Source organism: Chlorocebus sabaeus, chromosome 11 (assembly GCF_047675955.1).
Source record: "Chlorocebus sabaeus isolate Y175 chromosome 11, mChlSab1.0.hap1, whole genome shotgun sequence".
NCBI classification, from domain to species: Eukaryota; Metazoa; Chordata; class Mammalia; order Primates; family Cercopithecidae; genus Chlorocebus; species Chlorocebus sabaeus.
This window is the reverse complement of record NC_132914.1, coordinates 54,660,170-54,686,766: the sequence shown is the minus strand read 5'-3', so window position 1 is coordinate 54,686,766 and position 26,597 is coordinate 54,660,170. Positions and strand designations below refer to the sequence as shown.

The 26,597-nt window shown below is 52.9% G+C and overlaps 1 protein-coding gene across 2 annotated transcripts in view; it reads right to left on the bottom strand.

The window, feature by feature from the left end:
• LRP1 (LDL receptor related protein 1) overlaps window positions 1-26,597 on the bottom strand; it is an 85,266-nt gene that overhangs the window by 42,884 nt on the left and 15,785 nt on the right. For both annotated transcript variants that reach the window (XM_008003739.3, XM_073020874.1), the window contains exons 5-20: window positions 25,651-25,779; window positions 25,261-25,524; window positions 15,768-15,930; window positions 15,437-15,659; window positions 13,852-14,041; window positions 13,210-13,353; window positions 11,489-11,725; window positions 10,112-10,292; window positions 9,003-9,225; window positions 7,392-7,593; window positions 6,926-7,051; window positions 4,348-4,488; window positions 4,084-4,209; window positions 3,215-3,331; window positions 2,735-2,815; window positions 945-1,112 (exon numbers count right to left, since the gene is read on the bottom strand). In XM_008003739.3, the coding sequence (XP_008001930.3) occupies window positions 945-1,112; window positions 2,735-2,815; window positions 3,215-3,331; window positions 4,084-4,209; window positions 4,348-4,488; window positions 6,926-7,051; window positions 7,392-7,593; window positions 9,003-9,225; window positions 10,112-10,292; window positions 11,489-11,725; window positions 13,210-13,353; window positions 13,852-14,041; window positions 15,437-15,659; window positions 15,768-15,930; window positions 25,261-25,524; window positions 25,651-25,779 (2,715 nt within the window). The remainder of the gene's footprint in view (window positions 1-944; window positions 1,113-2,734; window positions 2,816-3,214; window positions 3,332-4,083; window positions 4,210-4,347; window positions 4,489-6,925; window positions 7,052-7,391; window positions 7,594-9,002; window positions 9,226-10,111; window positions 10,293-11,488; window positions 11,726-13,209; window positions 13,354-13,851; window positions 14,042-15,436; window positions 15,660-15,767; window positions 15,931-25,260; window positions 25,525-25,650; window positions 25,780-26,597) is intronic.

Here is a 26,597-nt window from a genome sequence, read left to right as displayed (position 1 = left end):
GGAAATGGGGATCTGGTGACAGACATGCCCACAGGGAGGACACCTTGTGAAGATGAAGGCAGAGATCAGGTCAAGTTTTGACAAGCCAAGGAGCTGCAAAGATTGCCAGCAAACCACAGAGGCTGGGGAGAGGCCTGGGACAGAATCTCCCACACGGCCTCAGAAGGAACCCACCCTGCCAACAGTTGGGTCTGGGACTTCAAGCCTCTAGAACTGTGAGATGAGAGAAACTAACACTGTAGTGTTAAAAGTTTGGTAGTTTCCACATAAAAATCTGCACATCTGATTTCTCCTGAAGTCAAGGCAACCCTGGGTTTACATTCCTCCATGGTAATAATAGGCCAGAGCTAGAAAGCCAGCATCCCTTGAGAGGAAAACATCCCATCCCTCTAGAAAACTAGGCCTCCACCACCCCTGAGGCTGAGTCCAGAGGCCAGGGCACTGGGAGCCTTGTGGAGCCAGCCCCTCTCTCCTCTGTCTCCTCATGCTCATTCATCCCTGCCTGCAGCATCCTTTTCTCAAGCTACTATTTACCAAACACAGGCTGTGTGCTGAGCGCTCTTCGTGCATGATCTCACTAAACCCCCACATCAACGCTGTGGTGTTGGTGCTATTATTACCCCACTTTGCAGACAAAACTCACAGAGGCCCATGGAGATTAAGTAACTTGCTCAAGGCCACCCAGATAATAAGCTGCAGAGCTGGAGCTCAAACCCAAGGCCACCAACTGCAAAGCGCATGATATTAACAGTGTGTGGCAATTATTTTTTGGCAACCTCCCTCTCCCACAGGACCGGGAGCTCCTGAAGGACAAGAGCCATGCCTAGGCTACCTCTGGCTCCCAAATGGTGGCCGACGCACCGTGGGTCTGAAAGATGGATGGGCTGGGTGTCTGATGCAGGGGGCTCGATCTCATCCCCGCCCCATGGGCCCCCGGTGCCCACCCTGGTTGGTGCAGTTGGCATGCGTCTCATCACTATAATCTCCGCAGTCATTGTCCCCATCGCAGGTCCAGTGCTCGGGGATGCAGCGCCCGCTGTTGCACTTGAACTGGGTGCTAGAGCAGGAGTGGCTGCAGCCGGCTTCGTCACTGTTGTCCCCACAGTCATTGTCTGGGGGGAAGGAAGAAGGGGACAGGCAAAGAGGGAGTTGGTGGAGCAGCTTTCTCTGTGATCCCAGCTTGGGCCCCCTGCCCAGAACCCACCCTCGGCCCACCCCAACCCCCCCGCTGGGAAAATAACAAACAGAAAAGACACAGAAACTGCATAGACTGCAGCATGCACCATGGCCCACGTGGTCGGAATGGGGAGGAGGAGAAGGCTCCTGGAGGGCCCTTCACTGAAGCTCAGAAAGGCTGGGTGTAGGGAACATTAAATATTCCTTTCCCCTTTCTGGCAGGTGTGGGAACAGGGGTCTGCTTGTGTTTGGGGAAAAGGCAGGGGTTTCTCTAGTTTTGGAGGGAGAGAGGTAGGTGGGGTACAGGTAAGGCCTCTCTAATGGGGTGAGACGAGCTTTACAGGCCTGCCCTGAGCCTGGCACTGCTGAATACCATGCTCTGGGTACCTGGCTCACAGGGGCCCTGCCTGTGGTTGGCAAGGGTGGGGGCCACTTCTGGACCAAGCTCACTGAGGCTGACTGAAGGAAGCTCCTGCTTTCTCGGCCTTGGGTGGGGGCTACTCAACTTGACCCTCCACACTTATGGGACGTGTGGTGGAGACTGCGGTTTGGATTATGTTCCTGCCTCTTTTCCAACTGGATTTGCTTCTCTAACTCTCTCCTCCCCCTACATCTTGGCCTTCTTGTCACCACCTCTCTGTCATCTCCTTTCCTGAGAGGCTCCCTCTGCCCTCTCTGCTTCTTTCCTGTCCACTATTTGCTTTCTCCCTGTTTTCTGCTCTCCCTCCTCTCTGTTGCTTTTTCTTCATATCCTAGCAGCTCTGGAGTGGGGGCCTGGAGAACCTGCAGGGGGCTGGGGCCAGCTGGGCTTTGGGTGATGGTGCATGTGCTTCTATGCACTGACCGGCAGGCTCAGGACAGGTCTGTTCGTCAGAGCCGTCCCCACAATCCTTCTCTGAAACACAGAAACCGCCGGGGCAACCATTGGCACGCGAGACACAGCAAAGGTGAGGGGCAACGTGGCACTGACCCAACACATCTGCTCACACATCAGCTGGGACAGGAACCACTGGGGCAGCACGTCACAACACAACGCAGACCCAATAGAGCCCTGAGACACCACACACGGCGGTCACCTGCCCGCACATTTACACACACAATAGCCCCGGTGGCTCAAGGTTGACATCACCTGGTCCATGGCTAACCGCCAGGTGGGCTTCCGAGCCTCAAGCCCAGAGCCTGAGGGGTGCACCAAGGACTCCAGGAGATGGGGGTTTGCAGGGAGAAAGGAATCAGGCACCGGTTTCTCCTCACTCTGCCTCTCTGGCCCATCTCACTCGTCTTTCCCTGGCCCCCGACCCCTACTAGAGGGTGGGCAGCTCAGGCCCTGTCTGGGGTAGGAACGACACTAAAAGGTGATGGCTAGGGTCTCCCCTTGGTCCATCGTGACTCCCTCCTGGCATTTCTGACTTCTATTTTCTCCCAGGCAACCCAGCAGGGATTCAGTGTCCTGGAGGGAGGCCCCGCTGGATTCTAAAGCCCTTTGCCTTCCCTGAAGGGCCTGGCTGTAGCCTCTAGCTGTCTTAGGAATTGGCAGGTGAAGAGAGCAAGCTCTTACCATTGTCGCATCGCCAGTTGATGTTGATACATCTGCCATTGTTGCAGGTAAACTGAGTCAGGGGGAAGCAGGTGGGATAGGCTGTGAGGAAGAAAGTAGCTGAGTAGGGCCTTCAAGATTACACAGCACCACGGTACTGGGCAGGTGAGTGCAGGGGCCCTCCCATAACCAGCAGCCCTTAGCCCAGTCAGGAAGGGTGGGGAAGGCCCCACAGCAGTGCCTCTGCTGGAAACTCCGCTCACTCACTCATCCCCATGAGTCAGCAGACACAGGACCTGTGCTGAGTGCTTTTCCTGCATGAGTTTGCTGAGACACAATGCTGTGATGATGGGGCTCTCCTCTCACAGAGGCCACCGAGATTAACTTGCTCAAGGCCACCCAAGTACTGAGTCGCAGGTGTCTCGGGCACCCCCAAGTGGCATGTTCTCAGGATGCCCCTTCCCCAGGCCCAGCCTTACTCCCTCTGCCCATCCCTCTTACCACACGAGGCGGACTCGTCAGAGCGGTCCCCACAGTCGTCATCCAGATCACACGTCCAGGAGATGGGGATGCAGCGGCCACTGGCACAGGAGAACTGGTTGGGGGGGCAGGTGCGGGCTGGGGGGCAGGGATGGGCGTGAGTACTCGTTGTCCTGACCCTCTCTTCACTGCCTCTTCTTCCCTGTTATTCTCTGCCTTTGGTGTCCCTTATTTCCAAGGATCCAAAACCATTTCTCTTAGAGAATTCAACACCGTCTCTCTGGTCTTACTGGATGCTTTACTCTTTCTCTCAAGGGGTCTCTGGTATCCTCCCAGGAGAAGATCTACCCTGCCTTGTTACTGCTCTGCAGTCTAGAGCTGTGCTCCATGCCCTGCAAGCTCAGCCCTCTCAGTGCCCCAGGCTGGGAAGGGGATAGCAGACCCCCCTCCTGCACAGGGCTCCATCCCCTCTGCCCTAAATTCCTTTCCTCCTTTATTTTATTTTATTTTTAGAGACAGGTCTCGCTCTTGTCTAGGCTGGAATGCAGTGACATGACCATGGCTCACTGCAGCCTCAACCTCCCAGGCTTCAGTGATCCTCCCACCTCAGCCTCTCAAGTAGCTGGGACTAGAGGTACACGCCACCACGCCTGGCAAATTTTAAAAAATTTTTTAGAGAGTGGGAGGTCTCACTATGTTGGCCAGGTTGGTCTTGAGCTCCTGGGCTCAAGTGATCCTCTCACCTCAGCCTCCTAAAGTGCTGAGATTATAGGCATGAGCCACCAAACCTGGCCCCTGGGTTCTTTTCTTTCTTTCCCAGGCCTGACCCCTCGTCTCCCCTGCCTCCTTGACTGAGGGGTGCCTAGTGTGGTCTGAGCCCCATTCCACACCTGAACAAGTGGCATTGGACTCATCTTCACTGTTCCCACAGTCATTGTCCCCATCGCAGAGCCAGCGGTTGGGGATGCACCGGTTGTTCTCACACTTGAATCGGTCCGAGGGGCAGGTGTGCTGATCTGGGGAGGGAATGAGTCAGGGGTCAGCGAGAGGTTGGGTGCCCCCAGCTTCCTGCTCGCTCTGGGATAGGCACTGCCAGAGCTGAGCTGCCCTGCAGGTCTGCCATCCAACAGGGTGGGGCAGGGCGGGTGACTCACGGCAGAGGGCTGGGGCCTCATCACTGTTGTCCAGGCAGTCGTTGTCTCCATCACACTTCCAGCGCTCCTGGATGCAGCGGCTGTTGGCACAGGCAAACTCGCCCGGCTGGCACTGGGGTGGAGGCACGTAGGATGGGTTCGCTGTGGGCACCACAGGAGCGTGAGGGGGAAAGTCAGACCCCAGTCGTGGGACAAGTGCTAAGCCCTTTGCACCATTTTTGTTTGTTTTACTATTTTTTAATAATACAAAGTAATTTTTTCTAGTACAAAATTCTTCATGAACAAATTATCTGGATGGAAACTGCAATTCTTTCCCAAGCAATAATAGTGGTGTTTACTCTACTTAATACTTGCTGTACTTCAGTGTGACCTGAGAATCAAATGGTGTCCAAGAGAGCCCATCGCCTCTATACCTCTGTCACCACCAAACAGGCTCTCCCCACTCCTTCTCTGCCTTCTCCATGAACTGCCCCTTGAAAGTCATCTCCGGGAACCCCAGGGCCCTGCCCTGGTCCCTGGACTTTTTCTTTCACAGTTTCATCGACCCCACCAGCAGGAGTGAAGACAGGCACCAGAACCGCACAGGCTCCACCCCTCCTGTCCCCAGCATGTACACCTCACCATCACTATCTGTCTTGGCCCATTAGCAGCTAAATCATGATATCCTTTGTCTGTGCCTTGGTAACCTCCACAAGTGCAGGCTCCTGTGTGAGTTCGGTCTCCAGACCTCATAGCTGTGCGCTTGCCTGGTCTGACTCATCTCTCACTCCTCTCTAATATCTTAAAATTCCCATGGCCCCATGGGTGGCGATTTCCCCTCCCGTATCCCGTGGACCATGGGTCTGGAGGCTGGTATGTGTCCTCCTTGCTCCTCACTGCTGTTCCCTGGACTGTTCTTCCCCTTACATCATGCTTCTATACAAACCTCTACTTCTGGAAGGCTCCCAAGCCGCACCCTGTCATCTGTAAGGGTTTTTAGCTCCTGGCTCACCAGCACTTTCTCCAAAATCACTCCTGGTTCAATTCTTGGTGATTTCAACTTCCATGTGGATGATCCTCCCATTACCTTGGCCCCTCCATTCCTTAACCCCCTCAGTCAATGCCCTCTCCTGACGCCAGCCTCTCCCTCTTAGCTGTACACTATGGCTGCACTGACCCATTTTCACTTCCGGGATTCTATCCTAAGGAAACCATCCAGAATATGGGCAGGCATGATGATGTGAGAAATAGCAGAGGTATGATTACAAAACAGGCTCTGGGTCAAACTTCCTGGGTTTGAATCCTGCTCTAATTTTGGGCCTCAGTTTTTTCATCTGTAAAATGGGGATAATAAAACCACCTTTCCCACCAGGATGTTTTTAGGGGTAAACAAATTACTGCAAGGGAAATGTCTGTGACAGTGCTGAGCACATAGTCCATGCTCAACAAATGTGGGTTGGGATTATATCAAAAAACTGGAAACAACCTAAACATCCAACAGTAGAGAAACAGTTGAGTAAATTACATTATATTTACCAAATGAAAGATATTTTAGCCATTAAAAATGCTGCTTACATACTTATTACATGCTGTCAAGTGACAAAAGCAGGAAACAGAACAGTATGTGCAGCGGCTGCCTCGGCTCCCAAAGTGCTGGGATTACATACAGGTGTGAGCCACTGTGCCCGGCCTTACTTATTTAGTTTTACAATGAATACAACCCACTTTTAGAAAAAACAAGGCTTATTAAAATCATGCAATAATAACACAGAAAATGCTGTGACACTTGAACCAAAAAGGGCAGAAGACATTTTATAAAGAGATGATTATAGTTATGTAAAAAACAACATAATCCCCCTGAGGAAAAAAGAATGGTGTTCACTTTACCACAATGCTAACAATGTAGTGCTGCTCACTGGTGGGATTTGGGCTTTTTTCTCCTCTCTAATTTCCAACATATATATTATATATATTTTTAATTTTATTTATTTATTTATTTATTTTTGAGATAGAGACTCCCTCTGTTGCATAGGCTGGAGTGCAGTGGCATGATCTCGGCCCACTGCAACTTTCGCCTCCTGGCTTCAAGTGATTCTCCTGCCTCAGCCTCCCGAGTAGCTAGGATCACAGGTGCCTGCCACCACGCTTGGCTAATGTTTGTATTTTTAGTAGAGATGGGGTTTTGCCTTGTTGACCAGGCTGGCCTTAAACTCCTGACCTCAAGTGATCCGCCTGCCTTGGCCTCCCAAAGTAATTTCCAATATTTGGAACTATTATTATTTTACTTGAGTAATGGAGAAAAACATTTAAAAGAAGTAAAGGATAATTTTCTCCTTCCATCCATAGCTGTCCATTCTTCACTCAGTTTCCCCTAATCGCCATCCCCTCGCAAGTCCCTCCCAGCCTCCCATCTTCCCTATACTCCCTCCTAGCCCCCAGAGCCTTTGCTCACCCCCTCCCTTGATTCCTGTTGGCCCCCTCAGGGCCCCTCATTGCCTCCTTAATCTCTGACTGGGACCCTGGAGCCTCCCCACCCCTGTCTGAGGCGTCCTCCTGCTGGGGTCTGCTTCCCACTCCCACCTGGCCAGGCCCCTCATACCCAAACAAGTGACGCCATCTGCGTCCAACACCTGGTCCTCAGCACAGGCGCACTGGCGGCTCCCAGGGGTGGCCAAGCACAGGCTGCTGCAGCCGCCATTGTTCACCCGGCATTTGTTGGTGCCAACTGTGGGGAGGGGCCATGGAGAAGGGCAAGGGGAGGAGGAGGTCAAGAGAGGCCAGAGAAGGGATAGGGGAGGAGACACATGAAGATACGGGGACAGAAAGAGGAAATATGGAGAGGAAGAAGATCATGTTGAAGAACAGGAGACACAGACATGGGGCAGGAAGGGAAATGGGGAACAGAGAATCAGATTGTGTTGGGGGGAGTTCTCTTCTCAGGATCCTCAAAAGTCAGAGCCTAGGATCCCTGGGAAGTGCCTTCACTCCCAGGGAAGTCTCAAATCCCTGCCTAGGTCCCACCACCCCTTCCAGGTCCCACGCTGCCCCTAGCCCCAAGGGGGTACCTTGCTGCTGCTGGGCATCATACATTCGGATCTCAAAGATGGGGGGCCGCTCACTGCGCAGAAGGGTCACAGTGGGGGGTGCACCTCCTACACCCCGTTCCAAGCGGTAAACACTGCCACTCCGATACTCAGTCCAGAAGAGGTAGTTGCCATGGTGACACAGGCCAAAGGCGTGGTTCAGCTCAGGACCTTCATACACAATCTAGGGATGGAGAGGATGTTACTAAGGAGTTGGAAGAAAATTGAGGGAGGCCTGTGAGATCACTGTTTTGTACATTCATTTGTCTATGTCCTGAGCATGGTGTTTGCTTTGTTTCCCCCATTAGCCTGGGAGCCCCTGGGGATGATAGCTTTGCACACAGTAGGATGGCAGATCCTGAAGCCAGCAGGTGATCGAGTGATCCAGCAAGGATGCTGATGGTGAGGTTGGTCACACATGCACACACACACACACAAATGAGTAGACAGTCAGTATTCATCTATTCATTTCTTCAGCATTTACCAGGATCTATTATGGGCTGAGCTGTAGTAGGTATTTTTTTTTTTTTTTTTTTTTGAGACGGAGTCTCGCTCTGTCGCCCAGGCTGGAGTGCAGTGGCCAGATCTCAGCTCACTGCAAGCTCCGCCTCCCGGGTTTACGCCATTCTCCTGCCTCAGCCTCCCGAGTAGCTGGGACTACAGGCACCCGCCACCTCGCCTGGCTAGTTTTTTGTATTTTTTTAGTAGAGACGGGGTTTCACCGTGTTAACCAGGATGGTCTCGATCTCCTGACCTCATGATCCACCCGTCTCGGCCTCCCAAAGTGCTGGGATTACAAGCTTGAGCCACCGCGCCCGGCCTGTAGTAGGTATTAAGAGGTGAAAACGACATGGTCTCTGCCCGTGAGCTGCCCACTGTCTCATGCAGGGCACATACGGGTGATTCAGTGTGAAGAGGGGTCTGGAGATGACATCCTAGAGGAGGTGGCCCCTAAGCACTCTGCCAGGGGAAGAGGAGCTGGGGTGAACATTCCATGTGGAATGAACTGCATGAGTAATGGCACAGAGGGCAGATGCTCTGTCACATGTGCTGGGAGGAACAATCTGCCTAGTGCTGCTTGTTCAAAGAGTGTTGGGACGCAGGAAGTGGGGGGAAAAGAGACCAGAGAGGGGGTCAGGGGCCATATCATGAAGGGCCTTATATACTAGAACATGTACATGACTCATGAAGCACATGACAACCCAAATGACCAAGTGTAGAGATATGCCGCCCCTAGGCACTCACACTTGCAGAGAGTGCAGACACACACCAAGGCATGCCATGTAACTATGCACGTACGAGGAGGCGCACATGATGTGTACGCAGAGACTGGCACGTGGACAGTCAACTTCACAGACAACACAAATAGACACAAAGAGATACAAATGGAGGCAATCCTCAAACAAATAACACAATATATAAGATATGCAAGCACACAGATGTACACATCTATAGACGCACAGATAAACATACACGAGGCACACAGGCCTGGACACACACAGATACCCACATCCTCACACAGAACCTCAACCATGCACAAGCATAGTCTAGCAATGCACACGGACTCCCACACACAGGCACATGCCTGCCCACCTTCCGGTCTGTGCCATTGAGCAGTATCGTCTCAATGCGGTCGTAGAAGGCATCCACCCAGTAGAGGCGTCCAGCTGGGATGTCCAGGCTTAGCCCATTGGGCCAAAGCACTGTCTTGGAGGTGACAAAGATGTCTCGGTGTGAGCCGTCCATCCAGGCCCTCTCCAGCCGCCCACGCCTACTGTCCTTGGGGTCCTCCTCCCAGTCTGTCCAGTACATCCACCTGTGGGCAGTGACTGGTCAGCACCACGTGGGCCCACTCTCCCATCAACAGCCTCCCCTGTGATCCCAATCCATGAGTGCTGTCCCAGAGCTCCTCAAAGGGGTCTCCTGTCCTGCTCATCCCTGGACCACACATTTCATTCATTCACTCCATTCAACAAATATTCGCTGAGTGTCTGTAAGTTGGGCACAGTTTTGGCATTCAGGGATGCAGTGGAGACCAAGGCAGCCAAGGTCCCTGCTCCCATGGAGCTCCCATCCCACAAGAAACAGGTCAATCAAGGTTACATGGAGAGCAATAAAGGCCAGAAGGGAAATAAAGCAGGGTGATGGGGTGGAGAGTGACCGGGCTGCAGGTGGGGGTGAGTGTGAGGAGAGTGATGGAGAAGGCCACCAGGAGGAGGTGGCATGAGTGAGACTTGATGTAGAGAAGGAGCCAGTCCTGCAAATATCTGGGAGTTCCAGGCCGAGGAACTCCAAGAGCAAAAGCCCTGAGGCAGGAGGAGCTGGGGTGCTTGTTTGAGAAAGAGACAGCAGGCAGTGGGGACAGAACTTCAAGTGTGGGAAGTGAGATGCAGATGAGGTCAGACAAGGGCCAGGCAGACGCTGTGGGGCTGTGCAAGCCTGATGAGAACGTGGGCCTCATTCTCAGGGTAAGGGGAGCTGGTGGAAGGCTCTGAGCTGGGAGTGACAGGATCAGATTTCTTCTATGTTTAAGGAATCACTCCTATTTCCCTGAAGACAGGGACTCCTTCTCCCCTTGCAGCCTCCCATTCCTGCTAAAGTATCCTGCCTCAGTTGCCTTCTCCTGCTTCCCTGTCCATTTCATCTTCTAGTTCTCTGAGGCCCACACACTCCCAGCTCCTCCCACCCCCAAGGCCACTCACCCATTGAGCGGATCCACCACAATAGCCCTGGGGTGTGTCATTTTGCCCTCGATTAAAGTCTTTCGGGTCTGAGCAGCTTTCTCCAGCCTGGCCACGCTGATTGTCTTTTTGGGCCCATCGTCCGTCCAGTACAGATTGTCCCCCATCCAGTCCACAGCCACACCCTCCACATTGTGGATGCCTGTTGGGGGAAGAGGGATCAGTGATGAACAGCTTCAAAGGAAGTTCAAAGCTGCCTGCCTCTGGCCCTCCCGAACTCAGGTACCTTTGAGCAGCCTGGGCTACAGAGGGGTGCAGAGACCCTCTGGGGCCCTAGACAGGTGGGTGGGGGCAGGAATAGGAGGCTGGAAGAGGACTAGGGGAAGGCCCTGTGTGCTGCCATTTGTACTGGGGCCAGCCTCTCAAAACCATACGTGGCAGACAGTAAACTACATGGCTGATGTGGGCTCTTGCATGAGGGCATCTGGCCTGTGCCTGAGTGGAGAGCTGAAACAACGGGTATGTGGCTCTGGGCACAAGTGTGACATCATATCCTAGGCCTAAAAATCCTGAACTAACAAAATGAATAAATTAGGAAGTGATTTTTCACTTAGCCAAAGGCTTCACTCCAAGTGTCCTTTAAATAGCAGTTCCCTTGGTATAGGGATCCCCAATCTTTTCCTGATGAGTTACTTTTGATTTCCCCAAAGTCTTATGATATGATTGCTGACTGTTGGTTTTCTCTGAACTGCAGTGTGGATGGGGTGCAGGGCAAAGGTTATAACTGGCATCCGCCAGATTGATGAGGAGGTGGCCTGATCCTGGGGCCCAAGTGCAGATTTGGGGCAGAACTTGTACAGCTCAGAATCCTTCACATAGACATTAAAAAGATGATGCACTGTGATCTTGCCCAGGCAGCTAAGAGGGAAGACCTGGATGCAATTCACAAAACACAATTTTCTCAGGACACAATAGCATGCAGTTTTTGGCGGCTGTAAGGTCAGCTGGGTCAGCTGCACAGACCCTGTGTGCGCACATACGTGTGGGTGTGCCCTGTTTTGATCTGGCAGGCCTGTCTCCAATTCAAGACCTCAGTTGTCTCCTGGCTGTCTGCTGTGTGCAGCTCCAGGGCTCTGAGCCAATGCAGAGAGACCCTGAGTTTTCCCAAGGGCTGGCAAGGACAGCCCATGCTGCCTAACCCATCCATCCTCCTGCCTCTTCAGCTCAGCCAAGAAGGGGGTCACACAGGGGTCAATCTGTCTATCCCCTCATCTCCATGCCAACCAGTGCAGCCAGCCGGTCATCAGGGGACCATCCTGCTGAGAGGGCACCGAGAAACAGATGTCTGGGCCCCAGCCCCCTTCCATCCCCATGGGCCACATCCCTAGGAGCCTGTACCGTCCTTCAGGATGGTCTCCCGCTCAGTGCCATCGATCTTCTGGCGGCCAATGAGGTAGCTGGTGGTGTCAGCAAAGTAGATGAAGCCGGTCTCAGCGTGGAAGTCCAGGGCTCGGGGGTTCATGAGGTTTTCAATGGGGATCATGTGCTCGTCCGGGACCTTGGCCCCCATATCCATGCCCCGGATGATGCCTGGCCGGCCCTTGCCATACACGAGGAACAGCTCGTGCTCCGGCTCTAGAGCAGGCACAAGCCAGGATACAGTCAGACACACACACGACCATCATCCCCACCCAGGGGCTGCGGCCAAGGGGCTGCAATGCCCTAGCTGTGATGGGTCAGGAGACGTTGGGGAGGTGACTCTGGGTCAGATGGACTGACCACACACACGCTAACATGCAGGACGCTGGGTCTTGGCCGCAACACACTGGGGTCTGACCTCTGCACTCCAAGGGTAGGAAATGAGGGAAGAATAGCAGGTTTTCAGCTAAGTGCCCACTGATCAGTCATGAAATCAGTGGTATAAAAGGAATACCTTCAAAATATGTTGGAGTTACATCATTGTTTACCACTTCCTCTGCTGCCATCCTAGTGCAAACCACATCACTTCTTGCCCACTACACTGAAACAGTCTCCTGGCTACTTCCCTACTGTCCATCCCCCACCCAGCAGCTACATGACTTTTATACAAATGTGAATCCAATCATGTCACTTCCATTCTCAAAAGTCACCATGAGCTTCCCATCCCCAGTTATAATAAAATCCAACCCCTCCCTCCTCCTCTGCCCTCACACTACTCAGCCCTGCTGGCCGTCATGCTGTTCCTCTGGCTTGCCATGCTCATGCTGGCCTCGGGGCCTTTGCACTGTTGATTCCCTCTGCCAGACATGCTCCTCCCTCAGGGAGTTACATGGTTGCCCTCTTCATTTCACAGAGAGCTTGGCTCAAATACCACATCCTCAGAAAGGCCCTCGCTGTCCTCATTAACTTTATTGTCTGCTTTATTTATTCATTTATTTTTTAATTTTTGAGATGGAGTCTCGCTCTGTCACCCAGGCTGGAGTGCGGTAGTGCCATTTCAGCTCACTGCAACCTCCACCTCCCAGGTTCAAGCGATTCTCCTGCCTCAGCCTCCCGAGTAGCTGGGATTATAGGCATGCACCACCACACCCAGCTAATTTTTGTATTTTCAGTAGAGATGGGGTTTCACCATGTTGGCCAGGCTGGTCTGGAACGCCTCACCTCAAGTGATCTGCCTGCCTCGGCCTCCCAAAGTGCTGGAATTATAGGCATGAGCCACCACGCCTGACTATTCTCTGTTTTATTTTCTTCATAACCACTTATTACCCCTAAAGTTACACATTTATTTGTTTCCCCAACTAGACTGTAAGCTCCATGAGGCCATGGACAACATCTGTCTCATTCACTGCTTAATCCTGATGACCAGAACAGTGCCAAACATGTAGTGAGTGCTCACTGCTCACTAGACACTTGCTGAATGAATCAGTTTGGTTTTCTGCAGAGTCCAGTGGGCGAGTGAGAAAAGCACATTTTTCAAATGTGGATTCGAGTCCCATCTCTGCCCTCACTAGCAGGTACACTCTGGGACACTTCCTTCATCTCCCTGCATGTCAGACAGAGGTAGCCAGGCTGTGGGGGACACCTGAGGATACCCTCCTGCCGCCTCCCAACGGGCACGAACCCCCTTCCCTGTCACTCACTCTTGCATGACTTCCCATCACTGCCCAGGCTGAAGCCGGAGCGGCAGCGGCAGGTCCTCGCCTTGTGGCTATTGGCCAGCAGGCAGATGTCAGAGCAGCCACCCGGCTTCCCGTACTGGTCATTTTCACAGGCATGGCTCCTCACTGGGGACAGGGTGAAGAGCTGTCAGGACCCCTCAGAGCCCCTGTGCCAGGCCTTGAGAAGGCTTCCTGAATCTGACCACACCCCCTGCTGCTATGGTCTTTGTGCTTGCTATCCCATTTTAGAATTTGGAAGCCACAGGGGTGGAAATCCTCTGACCCCACCCCCCAACAATCCAGGCTTCAGATTCTTGGGTGGGGGCTTCAGTAGTCAGGGGAGAGAGTTCCAGGGCTGTCCATGGCCAGGTTCTCCTGCTCCAGACTGGCAAGGGGAATGGGAGGGACAGAGTGGGATCTAGAGGCTGAGTGGGTAGACGGGGGCTGGCAGGGGAAGCTGGGGGGCCAGGGCAGGTAGCCCGAGTGGATGGCTAGGAGAATCAGCCATGACATGAAGGAAGCCAGGGTCCCCACAGGAGGGCCCATAGAAGGGCTGTGATCCCAAGGGCCCAGAGCCGTCGTGGGGTAAAGCCAGCTTTGGAGAGGCCATGGAGCCCTGCTCACCTCGGGGCTGACGTCGCTGGTGGTAGATGTGAAGGGCACCACCCTTGTCCACCCGGGTGACAACCTGGTACTCGGTGCTATTAAAGCGGTTCACACGGATCACACTCGTCTTCTGCTGGGCATTGGCATTGTCCGAGTTGGTGGCATAGAGGTAATTCTCAAACACGGTCAGGCCATACAGGTGCTCGATCTGAGATGGGCAGGCAAGAATGGACAGCATGAGATGACAGGGGTTCCTCCCTCTGCCCTGGAGATCCCCTCAGCTTCCTCCAGAGTTCATGACCTGTATTCCCCAATTCATCCTGTAGTTTTTTATTTCTATTTATTTATTTATTTTGAGGCAGGACCTCACTCTGTCACCCAGGCTGAAGTACAATGGCACGATCATGGCTCACTGCAGTCTCCACCTCCTGGGTTTAAGCCATCCTTCTGCTTCAGCCTCTTGAGTAGTCGGGACTACAGGCACATACCACCACACCTGGCTAATTAAAAAATTTTTTTGTGTAGAGATGGGGTTTCCTTATGTTGCTCAGGCTGGTCTCGACTTCCGAGGCTCAAGCAATTCTCCTGCCTCAGCCTCCCAAAGTGCTGGGATTACAGGTGCAGGCTACCGTACCTGGCCCCACTATTTTTTAACTCCATGCTTTACTCCTGTCTCCTCTGGCTGGACTAACCTATTTGAAGATTTTTGCTTGCCAAGATCCCACTCATCCTCTACAGAGCATGTCTTTGAAGAGTTTCTGGGATCTTCTAACCAGAGATGTTTTCTCCTTCTATACGTCCTCCGTGACACTGCTATCTATCCATGTCTGGCATGGTGATTTGTGGACTTATCTTACCCACTCTACTCAGACCCCTTGAGGGCAGAAACCCTGTCCTTCACAGAATTAAGCACTCGGTAGACACTTTAGTGATTTTAGACTGAATTAGAGTTGGGCTCTAAACTCTGTCCACAGAGGACATTCTTAGCCTGTTACGAGGGCTAAGAGGACACGTTTGCCCCAAGCAAGCCCTGTAACACCCTGACTACCCATATAGCTTATCTGTGGTGGCCAACTGTCCTAGTTTGCCTAAGACAAAGGTAAGGGTTTGCTGGCTTACCAGACTTTCAGGGCTAAAACTGGGATAGTCCTAGGCAAACTGGGCTGGTTGCTCACCCTAATTATCCCAGAATGGAGATGCTACCTCCAAGCCAGCAAGGCTTCTAGACCAGGTTCCAGTGCTATCACCTGGCTTTGCAAACACAGGCAGATCACCTAACCTCTTTGATCCTGCTTTTTCATCTGCTGAAAGGGAACTGAACCACCTCCCTGTTCGTCAACTAGGGGTTATTATAAGGGTCAAATGAGAAAAAGGAAGTAAACAGAAGTGGTGTCTCTAAAATGACTATTCCCATCACAGTGGAAGACATATCTTGTCCTTTCTCTGCAGTATTCACGCCCACCCTACTCCCACTAGAGGCCTGGAGCATCCACACTCTTTACCAGGAGACTCAGAGAACGGTTCCCCTACAGAGGCTTCCCCCTCACCAGAAGGCCCTGGATCACGGTTCCCCCACAAAAGCCTCAGACAGCAGCTCCCTCACCAGGATGCCCTGGATGATGGTCTGGCGGCCCTTGCCCTCATAGTCCACCACTTCAATATAGTCCAGGTAGGCATCTGCCCAGTAGACAAGGCGGCTGACCAGGTCCAGCGTGATGCCGTGAGGAAACACAATCTTGCTGTCGACAAGCTTGGTGCGGTTCTGCCCATCCATGTCACAACGTTCCACTTTTGGGATCTGCCCATAGTCAGTGAAAAACACCTTCCTGTGGGAAGATGCGTGTTAAATGGGGTCTGGACATTGGGCACCCTCCTTACCACTGTAGCCTCAGCCTCCCACCTTCCAGGGCCAGAACCCCTCCTGCCACTCTCACCCCATGGCAGGATCCAGGGCAATGCCCTTGGGGTTGTAGAGTTCCAGGTCTAGCAATGTGACACATGTGTCCCCATTTCTGTTGCAGACAAAGATCCTATCATCGATGTCATCCACAAAGTAGAAGTTGCCTGTCAGCCAGTCGATGGCCATCTGTTCCACATCTGGAGAGTATGAATGAAAGAGCATGGGGTGGGGTAGGCCCTCTTGCAGAGATGCCCACCCTTTGCTGGTGAGAACCCACACCTGGAAGCCCACCTTCTCTGGATGACCTCCCGCCCAACACCCCCATGCTGAGCTCAGGGTGGATATACAGGAGGCCTCGCATAAATGCTGGCTGGCCGGTTGACTGACAGGCTTCCCAATTCTAGCCCATCTTTGAAAAGTACCATCTTCTCGGGGTACCAAAAAGTAGAGAGCACAGGTCCACTAGCTCAGTCCAGTATTTTTTTTTAACTTTGCTTTTACTTGGGATAAGAGCACTCAGGCTACCAAAACATTACACATCTTTGCTTTTCACTGGACTTTTATCTACTTTCTTTCTTTCTTTTTTTTTTTAGAGACAGAGTCTCGCTCTGTCGCCCAGGCTGGAGTGCAGTGGCAGGATCTCGGCTCACTGCAAGGTCCGCCTCCTGGGTTCATGCCATTCTCCTGCCTCAGCCTCAAGGGTAGCTGGGACTACAGGCGCCCGCCACCATGCCCAGCTAATTTTTTTGTGTTTTTAGTGGAGACAAGGTTTCACCGTGTTAGCCAGGATGGTCTCAATCTCCTGACCTTGCCATCTGCGCGCCTCAGCCTCCCAAAGCACTGGGATTACAGGGGTAAGCCACTGAGCCCTGACCTTTTATCTACTTTTTATGATAAATCTAGTTATCTCATGCTAACCAGAAGCACTGACTGGAAGCTGGACATATGGCATAAATTTTTGAAGTGGAAAAGCAGGGTACATGCTAATAAACCCAGTTTGAGAGAAAAGTATTTTAAAATATGAGCTCTACAGAGATGCAAAAGGGAAGATCCATGGGGGCAAAAGGTTGGGCACCAGTGACATGGGCCAAACTTCCTCTACTCAGTCCCAGTCCCCTGTTCCTGCAATGTCCTTATTGCTCAATGTCCTCATGTCCTAGGGAGGGTCAGAAGAGGTGGGGAGTAAGTCACAGGGCAGGAGGAGAGAGAGTCTAGGAGGAGGGCCATGAAAGAACCCTCAGGGTAAAATGAGGTATGGCTCAGAAAAAGGTGGGGCTTAAGGAGGATGGGAGTTGGGGAAGAAGATGGAGCCCTGCTGCCTAGACTCAGTTTCAGGCATGGTTCTGGAGGAGATGGAAGAGGCCAAGAAGGGCCAAAGGAAAGAGAGGCAGGGCAAGGGTGGCTGGAATTCAAGGAGGCAGGAAGTCTGGGGACAGGGACACCTGCTGGCCTCCTCTGGGCTCCTCCTCTCCAGGACCACTGGCTTCCTTCCATCTACTCACTGCCCACTTCAACTACCACCATCAGAGATGATGCCTCTTGCAAACTGGGAAACTCCTAAGGCAGTGACTTTCTGGGACCCCTGCCTGGAACTCCACTTCCACTAGTTTCCCCAACAGCTAAAGAAATCATTGGGCTACCTGCTTTGGGCTGAAACTCATCCTCCATTACCCATACTCAACCCAACAGGGATTCTTCTGCCCCCACACAGCTACAGGTATAATGACTTGCTGTTCTGCTTGACTGCTCCCTAATTTCCCCCTCCTCCCCACAGGAATTCAGGGGCTGCTCCCTAACAGTGGGTGGGGGTGGGGTGGGGGCAACAAGAACAGGAACACAGCTCTCAAGGAACTTGGCAGGGCCTTGAAACTGACTCAGAGTCACAGGACAGGAAGGGAAGGAGCCAACTGAGGGCTTCACCAAACTAGTTTCTTCTTCAGGTCCTCTCTTCTAAATCCCACCCCAATGCCTGGAGAACAAGGCCACAGAGTCAATATATTACCCCTGTAAGCTTTCATGCATTCCCAAGCCCAGCCACTCTTTCCTCTGGGCCCCCAATACTGTCCCATCCTCACGAGATTAGAGAGAGGGGGAAGAGTAGCTTGAGGAGGCCAAGGCCCTGTAGGAAGAGGGCCTAGTGCAGGGGTAAGGCAACCAAATTCTTTGCCCCACACACTGTAACCACAGAGAAAACAGATTCAAATGAATGCTGCTGGGCTGCCTCCAAAGGAAATCGAAGTCTCAAAGCGGGGACCTGCCTGCAGCCCCTGGCAGCCAGCAGGGTGGCTGGAAGTCAAACAGGGCTGCGTGCCCTTTACTTGGTGGGCACGGCAGGGGTCTGGGGGCTGCTGGCACGTATATGAACTTCATCAGTGAAAGCTGTTTTCCCAGCACCAGCTGGCGCAGCTACGGCCGGCCTTCTCTCCGACTTCCTGAGGCTTCCCTGAGTCACTGCCCAGCCCTAGGGCTGGCAATAACCTGCCCCTGCTCCCCCTATCCACCCTTCTCTTGGCAAGAGGGAGGAGGAAGAAACCTGCAGAGATCTGATGCCACCATCCCAGGTGCAGCTCCACAATCAGCGCCCCCAGCCCCAGGATGTGGCCTGGATTCCCTCCCAATTCCGGGAAGGAAGGCAGAGAGATCATCCCTGCTCTCAGATATTTACCCTTGGCCGGTCTCCCTTCCACCTCCCCAAAGGCCAGGCAGGGCCCCACTCAGCAGGCCGGTGAGGAGTTGGCAAGAATTGGAGTCCTCAGCCTGCCTGGCCTCCCCTTTGGTATTTTTGCAGCTGGAGACTATTAGTTGCAAGCAAAAATCCTTTGTTATCCAACCCCCTGCACCACATTATTTTTCTCTCTCCTAAAGTTCAGATTCCTCTGCCTGCCCCACCACACACGCACATATGCACACACACACATGCATACACAGTCACCCGCACACATACACTTGGCCACCACTCCAAGGCCAGTGTAGAGAGATGGGCTTGAATTAAGAGGAGGAACCTTGCCTCCAGGGCTGCCCTATAGGCAGTATCTGGGCCACCCCTCTCTGTCTTATGAACTGGGGTCCAGGTGGAGTCCTGGGCTTCAGCCCAGAGATGCTGATCATTCTGGCTCCACCAACCCTGAGGGGAGCCATCCCCTTGTGGCCCAGCCTTCTAAGGGCCAACTCACCCCAGCGCACCTTCTAAAAGGGGCTCTGGCCAAAGACCGAAAATCCTGAGGACAGGAGAATCTCAAATAAACCCAAGGGGAGAGAGGGAGGCTGTGTTGTGGGAGGAGTTGGGGACGGTCTAGGGGCAGAAGGGCAGGGGATTCCAGCATCAAGAGGGAGGCTAGGAAGCAGGGAAGAGGTGCAGGAGTCAGATGAGAGACCGCAGCTACCCGTGATGTCACAGAGGACTTTCAGTTCCAGGCCCCAGAATAGACCTGGTGTCCTTGCACCCCATCCCACTGCTCAGCATCTGCACTCACTACAACTCCAGCTTTTCTCAACTTCATTCCCATTGTTCAAGAGGCATTTCCGTACATGGTGGCTGCTTTCTCAAACACACAGGCCCCACCCCATGCCCAGGAAGACTCTAGCTTCAGCTGCAGGATTCTAGTCACCTGCTCTAAAATAAGGAACTCTGAAAGAAGAAGCCTTTATGCCCTGAGAAAATGTCACCCAACACATCTACACACCCAAAGAGTGTATACACATCCAAAGAGGTCCCTGGACCTCTAACCACATCCCCAGGGAGCACACTAGATTCTGGCCCTTGTTCCAGGAGCCTCCCCACCTCTCCTCCTATCATTCTGCTCTGCCCTGGGTCCAGCTGGGCCCTAGACACTCAGCTTGAGTTTGAATTCTGGTTCCATCACCTTCCAACTGAGGCTATAGGCAAGTTACTTAATGTCTCTGAGTCTCTGTTTCCTCATCTGTAAAACTGGATGGTGGACTAACAGCACTTAGCACTGGGCCTGGTGCATGATAAACACTCCCCACATGGGGGCTGCAGTTCCCACCATGTCCTCCCCTCCCCAAGCCCATCCTTTCCCATCTTTTCCACCAAGTCGCCCTCTGTGCCTCCAGCCAGAGCCCTGTGGTCTCCTGACTCTGGGTGGGCCCTCCAGGTGGGCCATTTGGGGCTAACACCTACTATTCATCAAGACTCGGCTCAGGCTCCCAGAAGGAAGCTTGCCCTATTAGAAGGAAGTTTTCGAGGCCAGGCGCAGTGGCTCACGCCTGTAATCCTAACACTTTGAGAGGCTGAGGTGGGCAGATCATGAGGTCAGGAGATCGAGACCATCCTGGCTAACACAGTGAAACCCCGACTCTCCTAAAAATACAAAAAAATTAGCCGGGCGTGGTGGCGGGCACCTGTAGTCCCAGCTACTCAGGAGGTTGAGGTAGGAGAATGGTGTGAACCCGGGAGGCAAAGCCTGGAGTGAGCCGAGATCACGCTACTGCACTCCAGCCTGGCCAACAGAGCAAGACTCTGTCTCAAAAAAAAAAAAAAAAAGAAGGAAGTTTTCCTGTTACAGGCTCCATAGGCCTCTGGAGCTTATTTGATCATGGCCTCTTCACCTGACTACAAATACTGTGAGGAGGGCGCTGCCTTTTGTCTCTGTCCCAGGCGCCTGACACACATGTATTGATCCGTTGAACAAATATTTACTGAAGACTGAGTCCCCCAGTCTGTTGTTCTAGAGCTGGGACATCATTTCTCCCCTCTCTTCTACTGCCAGGATCCTCCCTCTCTGGCCTTGGGACACTCCAAGACAGTGGGAGAGGACAGTCTGTCTAGTAATCCCACTCAGGGATCTTGCCTGGGGGCTAGGAGAGATGGCGGAGAGTCTGAGGACTTCGAAGGTGAAAAGGAGGCCTCGTGTTGAGCCTGGCAGCTCTGCTAAATGACGTGGCCTCATGCTCCTTGTTTCCTGCTGGGTCCCGACTTCAGCTCTTCCTCCTTCCACCAGCCAGTCTGGAGCTTAGCCGTGTTGTGTCACCTCCTTCCCCTGGGCTCCCTTCCTGCTCCTGCCTGTGATTTCAGTCTGAAGTTATGTACCACTACCTTCCCCTGCCTGGCTTAGGTCCCCAAGAGGCATTTCAACCTAGATCCCAGGGATGACGCCTGGATTCCACTCAGTCCATCCTAGGGTCTTCCCTCTATTGAGAAATCCTTGCCGGGCTCTAAAACACATCTCTCTTGCTTAAGTTACTTCCTTTGGCTTGAAAACAGCAAGGGGAGTGCTGGGAGCAGTCTGGGTGGAGAGGCAACTTCAAGGAGACAGCGGGGGAGGAGAGGACAGGGCTGGATCTGGGCCGGGAGACACAGGGCTGGCCCTGGCCAGGAGAGAGGAGGAGCAAGAGTGAGCTGTTAAATGATTAGGAAACTCAGAACAGGAATGGGAAGCAAAAGTGCCAGGATGCAGGGGGCCCAAGGCCAAAGAGTGGGGTGGCTAGAGCCACCCCTTCCCAAACAGCCTGGCATCCTGTGGGTCAGAAAGGGAAAGGAGGGGCATGGTTAGCTTTCACATGTGAAGTCTGGAAGTGCTCTGTAGGCACGGGTGGGAGGCTGAGAGGGTCCAGGGGTGCCCAGCACAGTGAGGAGGTAGCACCCCTTCCAGCAGCAGCAGCCAGTTCATTAGACTCAGAGGGGCAGCTGTCTGCGCCTTCTTTGCCTCCCCTCTAGACAAATCACTACCCCATTTCCTGTTGTGATTTCGAAAACACACACACTAAAAAAATAAATAAAAGAAAGGGAGAGGAAGGGAAAAGTGAAGTTGGCCAGCTGGACCTGGGGACCCATTTCGCAACCTTGCTGCCTGCAGCCTAGGGGGCCTTTGCTGAGCTCCCCGGCCACCTCCTTCTTCCCCATGCAGCATGGTGCAGGGAGTGGAACCCTGAGACCTCTGAGGGCCCCTTCAGACCATCCTTTCACAACACACAGTCCAAACTCCTGAGTGACTTCAGCAAACCCGATTTCCTTTAAGGCCTCTATTTATAACCTCAGAACCTCCCCTCACCATACACACACATATTCCCAGGGCCCCACTCTTGCAGTCTGCCTCATTCTTGTTTTTTTTGTTTGTTTGTTTGTTTTTTTGAGATGGAGTCTTGCCCTGTCGCCCAGGCTGGAGTGCAGTGGCCAGATCTTGGCTCACTGCAAGCTCTGCCTCCCGGGTTTATGCCATTCTCCTGCCTCAGCCTCCCGAGTAGCTGGGACTACAGGCGCCTGCCACCTCGCCCGGCTAGTTTTTTTGTATTTTTTAGTAGAGACGGGGTTTCACCAGGTTAGCCAGGATGGTCTCGATCTCCTGACCTCGTGATCCGCCCATCTCGGCCTCCCAAAGTGCTGGGATTACAGGCTTGAGCCACCGCGCCCAGCCTCTGCCTCATTCTTTCTACAGTGGTGGCATCCTCCAAGGTGAAGGGAATACAGATCAGAGGAGCTCAGCTTAGGAAATGCAGGGCTGGGCTGGGGTGGGTAGACTGCACCACCAGCCCTGCCCAGGGGCAGCCTGGCAGGAGGCTGGACAAAGCTGGGGTTACAAGCTCCATAGCCCTCTGGAGCTGAGAGACTGGTCACAGGTGGGGGCGAGAGTGCGCAGGCCTGGTTCCTGACTCAGGGACTATCAGGGCTGTTGATCCCTGTGGGTCTCAATTTTCAGAACTTTAGTCTTTTGTTTATCACTTTCAAAATGTCTGCCATGCTTATGTACAGCTTGTGCTACTGTTTATTGCCAGATATTTCAATTAACTTACTTTTCTTATTTCACTGCATCCCAAACAATTGCTGAAATAACAGATTTGATGTGCTAGTTACAGGAGTTTCCTAATGTATATCAAATAAAAACGTAACAGTTAAAAAAACAAACAAAAAAAACTTGTGCAGGTACCACCTACAATCAAATCAATGCATAGCCCCTTTGAGAAAGCAGTAGTGAAAGCCAGGGCTGCTCTTGGTGCTGGCCAAGGGTCTTCCCTCCTCTTCCAGCTCTCACCATCGAGTTCTCCAGTCTTGGAATTCGAGCCTCATAGACCTCCCCAAACCACTGGGCCAGTGGCAGAGGGAAAGGGGAGGTAATCTCAGGTGGGAGGAAAAGAGATGATCCACCCCATCCAGGGGGATGACACTGGGCCTGGGGCAGGAGGGTCAGCAGCCCTGGGGTGTTGAAGAGGAACGTGCACACGCTGCAGGGCCTCGGGGGGGCCCTCGGGGGCTCTCAGGACTCCACAGCAGGTCTGACTCACATGGCCCAGGACACATGTGAACCAGGCTCATTTCCTGGCCTCCTTCCTTCTTTCTATTCTATTTCTGCTTCCAGAGTTTTCTCTGGGGCAGGCTCCCTCTTCTGCCTGCACCAGCGGGCTGGTCTCACTGGTTCGAACACCCCTCAATTGTTAGACTCCTCCCTCTGTGTGCACCCCTGCTGCATGAGGCTCAGCCCCAGGGATCCAACAGAGGTCACAGTCACAGCAGAGGTCACAGAATGGAAGGCTTGCAGGGAGGGCTGCCCCAGAGGGCAGAGTGAAAGCAGGAGAAAGCTGTAGCCTTTCTTCGTCATCCTCCTTGGGGAGCTAATTACAGGCCAGCAGCTGCTGTGCAGGTGAGTGCCTGGGACCAGCCACCCCACACACCAGGACAGGCCAGTCAGCGTCTCCTGGGGAGGGGGATGACCTGGGAACTGGGGGAGGGGCTAGGGGAGAGACACTGACATCCTCAGTTTGGGACCCATAATTAGTTTGTGGGAGAGAGCAAAACAACCATCCTCAGGGTGACAGCCAGACATTTAGGCGGCAGGGGTGTGGAGCAGGGGGAGGGCAAGGAGGAAGGGACAGAAGCTGGGACAAGAGAAACCCACTCATTTACCCCACAAGCATTTCCCCTTGGACTCTTCTAGCCTCCTGGACTCTGCCCCTGAGAGGCCCAATGAGTTTAGCAGACTGGGAGGCAAGGCAAATCTGTTTGCCAAGGGAGGGGTACCGGCTTCTCCTGGGGAGGAAGTCAGATAAGGAGACGAGGCCAGAGTAGAAGTTGAGAAGGTTCCCTCCAGGACACCCCATAGCCACCTACCCACAAGCCCACTGTATGGCACAGATGCAGGGCTGGGGAGGGAACTGACAGGCTGTCTGCCCAGACAGGCCTGTTAAGTAGGGCAGTAGACATGGAACAGGGGGAGGGCAGCTGCACAAGAGGGTCTAGTGCCAATCCCACCCTATCGGCCATGGGGTTCCCTGAGCCACCCACACGTTAAGAGCTCAGCCAGCCAGGCTTGACAACCCCCAGCTCAGCACCCCAAGGAGGACACATGTCTGATCACAGGTGAGCTGTGGACCTATCACAAGGATGCTATCGGGGATGCTCTGGAGGAGCCAAAGGCCGAAATGTGAACCTTAAGCTGAGGCCACGGAGAGTGAGGGCTCTCAGAAGGACCCCTGCTCTCCACCATCCCAGGGAGGGGCCTTTCTCTCTCCCAGAATGAATCCCTTGTAATCTCCTGGGATCTTTCTTTTCATCACAAGAACCAAATAAAGAAACTTGAAGATCTTCTAGAGAGGCCCAAGGTTCACAATCCTCAATTCAAAGCGTGCTGTCCTTTACCACTGGCTTTCACTCTAGTTAATCTGATCTGGACAGATAAGCTCAAACCCATTATGCAGATTAGGAAACCAAGGCAGAGATGGGAATTCTGGTTCACTAAACAGTCATGGATCAAGTTAGTCTCCCTCAGGGGGTCAGATCAACCACAGGCCAGATTCTTCCTCTCAGCCCTGTGGTGCATTCCGTTGGAAATGTGATGCTGCCAGATGTTGACTTTAAGGCTGCTGGTGTAACAGCATCTGAGATGGGCAGGGCTGTTCCTGGCAGCGGGTCTACACCCAGCTATGCTCGCGCCCCTTCCTGTGACACCCCTTCTTCCACAACTAGGACAGCAAAGTGTAGCCTAGGGAGGAGCCTGAATGGAAGCATCCAGGATATTCTAAAATCTCATGTGGCTCACGCTCCTCTCCCAGCCTCATTCACTACCACAAAGCCACAGAGAAATAACCTCAGTACTGCCCTCCCCCGATGGCAGCAGAGAGTCCATTGGCAATGGTCCCCGAGGGAAACGATGGCCCATGGAGACAGAGCAGCTGGGCCCCAGCTCCTTTACCCTCAGCTGCAGCCTAACAGGGCACCTCAGGCTTCCGCTCCTTCTTTCCCTAGCCTTGGCTCCCACCGCACCGGAAAGTCCCTCTGCAGTCTGGTCAACACTCCCCTCTCAGAGAAGGGACAGTCCCTGGTCTCTGGAGATTGACCATTCATTGCCCCCTCAGCCCTTGGCCAGAAATGCAGGGACCATCCAGACACTTGCTCAGAGAGCTGGGAGGGAGCTCTGCCCCTGCCTCAAACACACACCATTGTATCCAGCCTCCTGCTTCTCCTGCCCCAGACAGGAGCCATCCTGTATAACTCCCGGCCTCTGTTCCAGACAGCTTCCAGCTTTCCTGTCTCCCGTACCCTCCCCAGCCCTCCAAGCTGAGAGCAGGTAACTTACGGTGCAGACTGAGGGAGATGTTGATGGTGTGCTCATCCACGAAGCCCTTTAGGCCAGGCATGCGGGCACACTTGAGCTGCGTCTGGGCAGCATTGTCCCCAACATGCACCCAGCATACGGTCTCATTGGCGTAGCTGAAGTCCATGGCTGTGGTCTGCCGAGTGCTCGTAGGTGTGATGGTAGACACCTGGGCCCCACTCAGGTACGTGGCCAAGATGTTCTGGGAGTTGGCTATCAACAGCACAGGGGGCCGGTCTACTGGCTCTGGGAATGGAGAAGAGAAGAGTCAGTGTAGCCAGGGCTCTAGGACCACCTCTCAGACCACCACCCGTCAGGGAATAGCGTTGAGGGGGCTTAGTTAGCACTGTGGCCACAGGCAACCCCACCCACCATTCTTGGCCTTGCAGGAGCGGTTATCCGGCTGCAGCAGGTATCCTTCGACACAGCCACATATAAAGGAGCCATCTGTGTTGGTGCATAGCTGGCTGCAGGTGCCGTACACTGAACACTCATCAAAATCTGCCAGGGAAAGGACAAGAATGTGGTCATTTCCAGTGTGACAAGGGCAGGGAAGTGGGTGATCATCAGACATGACCAATGTGTCCATCCTTACAGCCACCTTGAAGGACAGTTCAGCAGAATCTATTACAGCATGAAATGTGCAAACCTTATCACCCAGCAAGTCTAGTCTTGGAATCCACTCTAGAGAAACACACATGTACATATCATTCATTCATGCAGGGAAGATTTATTGAGTCCCCACTATGGGTCAGGTGCCAGAGGCACATCAGTGAACTTTAAAATAGACCCACATTGCTGTCCTCAGGAAACTTATATTCAGATAATAAATGAAACATAGTTACTATAATAACAAACGAAACAAAGTAAATAAAGTATATGTTAGAGGTGCTAGTGCCACGGAAAGAGAACAGGGATGGATAATGCAGATGGCAGGGGTGTGATTTTAGAGGAGTCGGGGGACAGCTTCACTGAGAAGGCGGCATTTGCGCAAAGACCCGAGGGAGGCAAATTTAAAACAGAAAAGTTTGTATTGCTTGTAGCAGTGAAAAATTGGGAACATCTTACTCATCAACAGGGAGGTGACCAAGTAAACTGTGGTAAAAGTCATACGTCACAGTGGTTTCTAAAAGAATGATGTAGATCTTTACATATTAATACAGAAAAAAATTGTGGAACATACTGATGAGTGAAAAACTTGAAAATAATACATACAGTATAGTATCATTTACGCAAAAAAGAGCACACAGTACTCTTGAGCAGTACTTCCAATTAGATTTTCTGTGAATACACACAGACAAAAGCATAAAAAAGGGCCT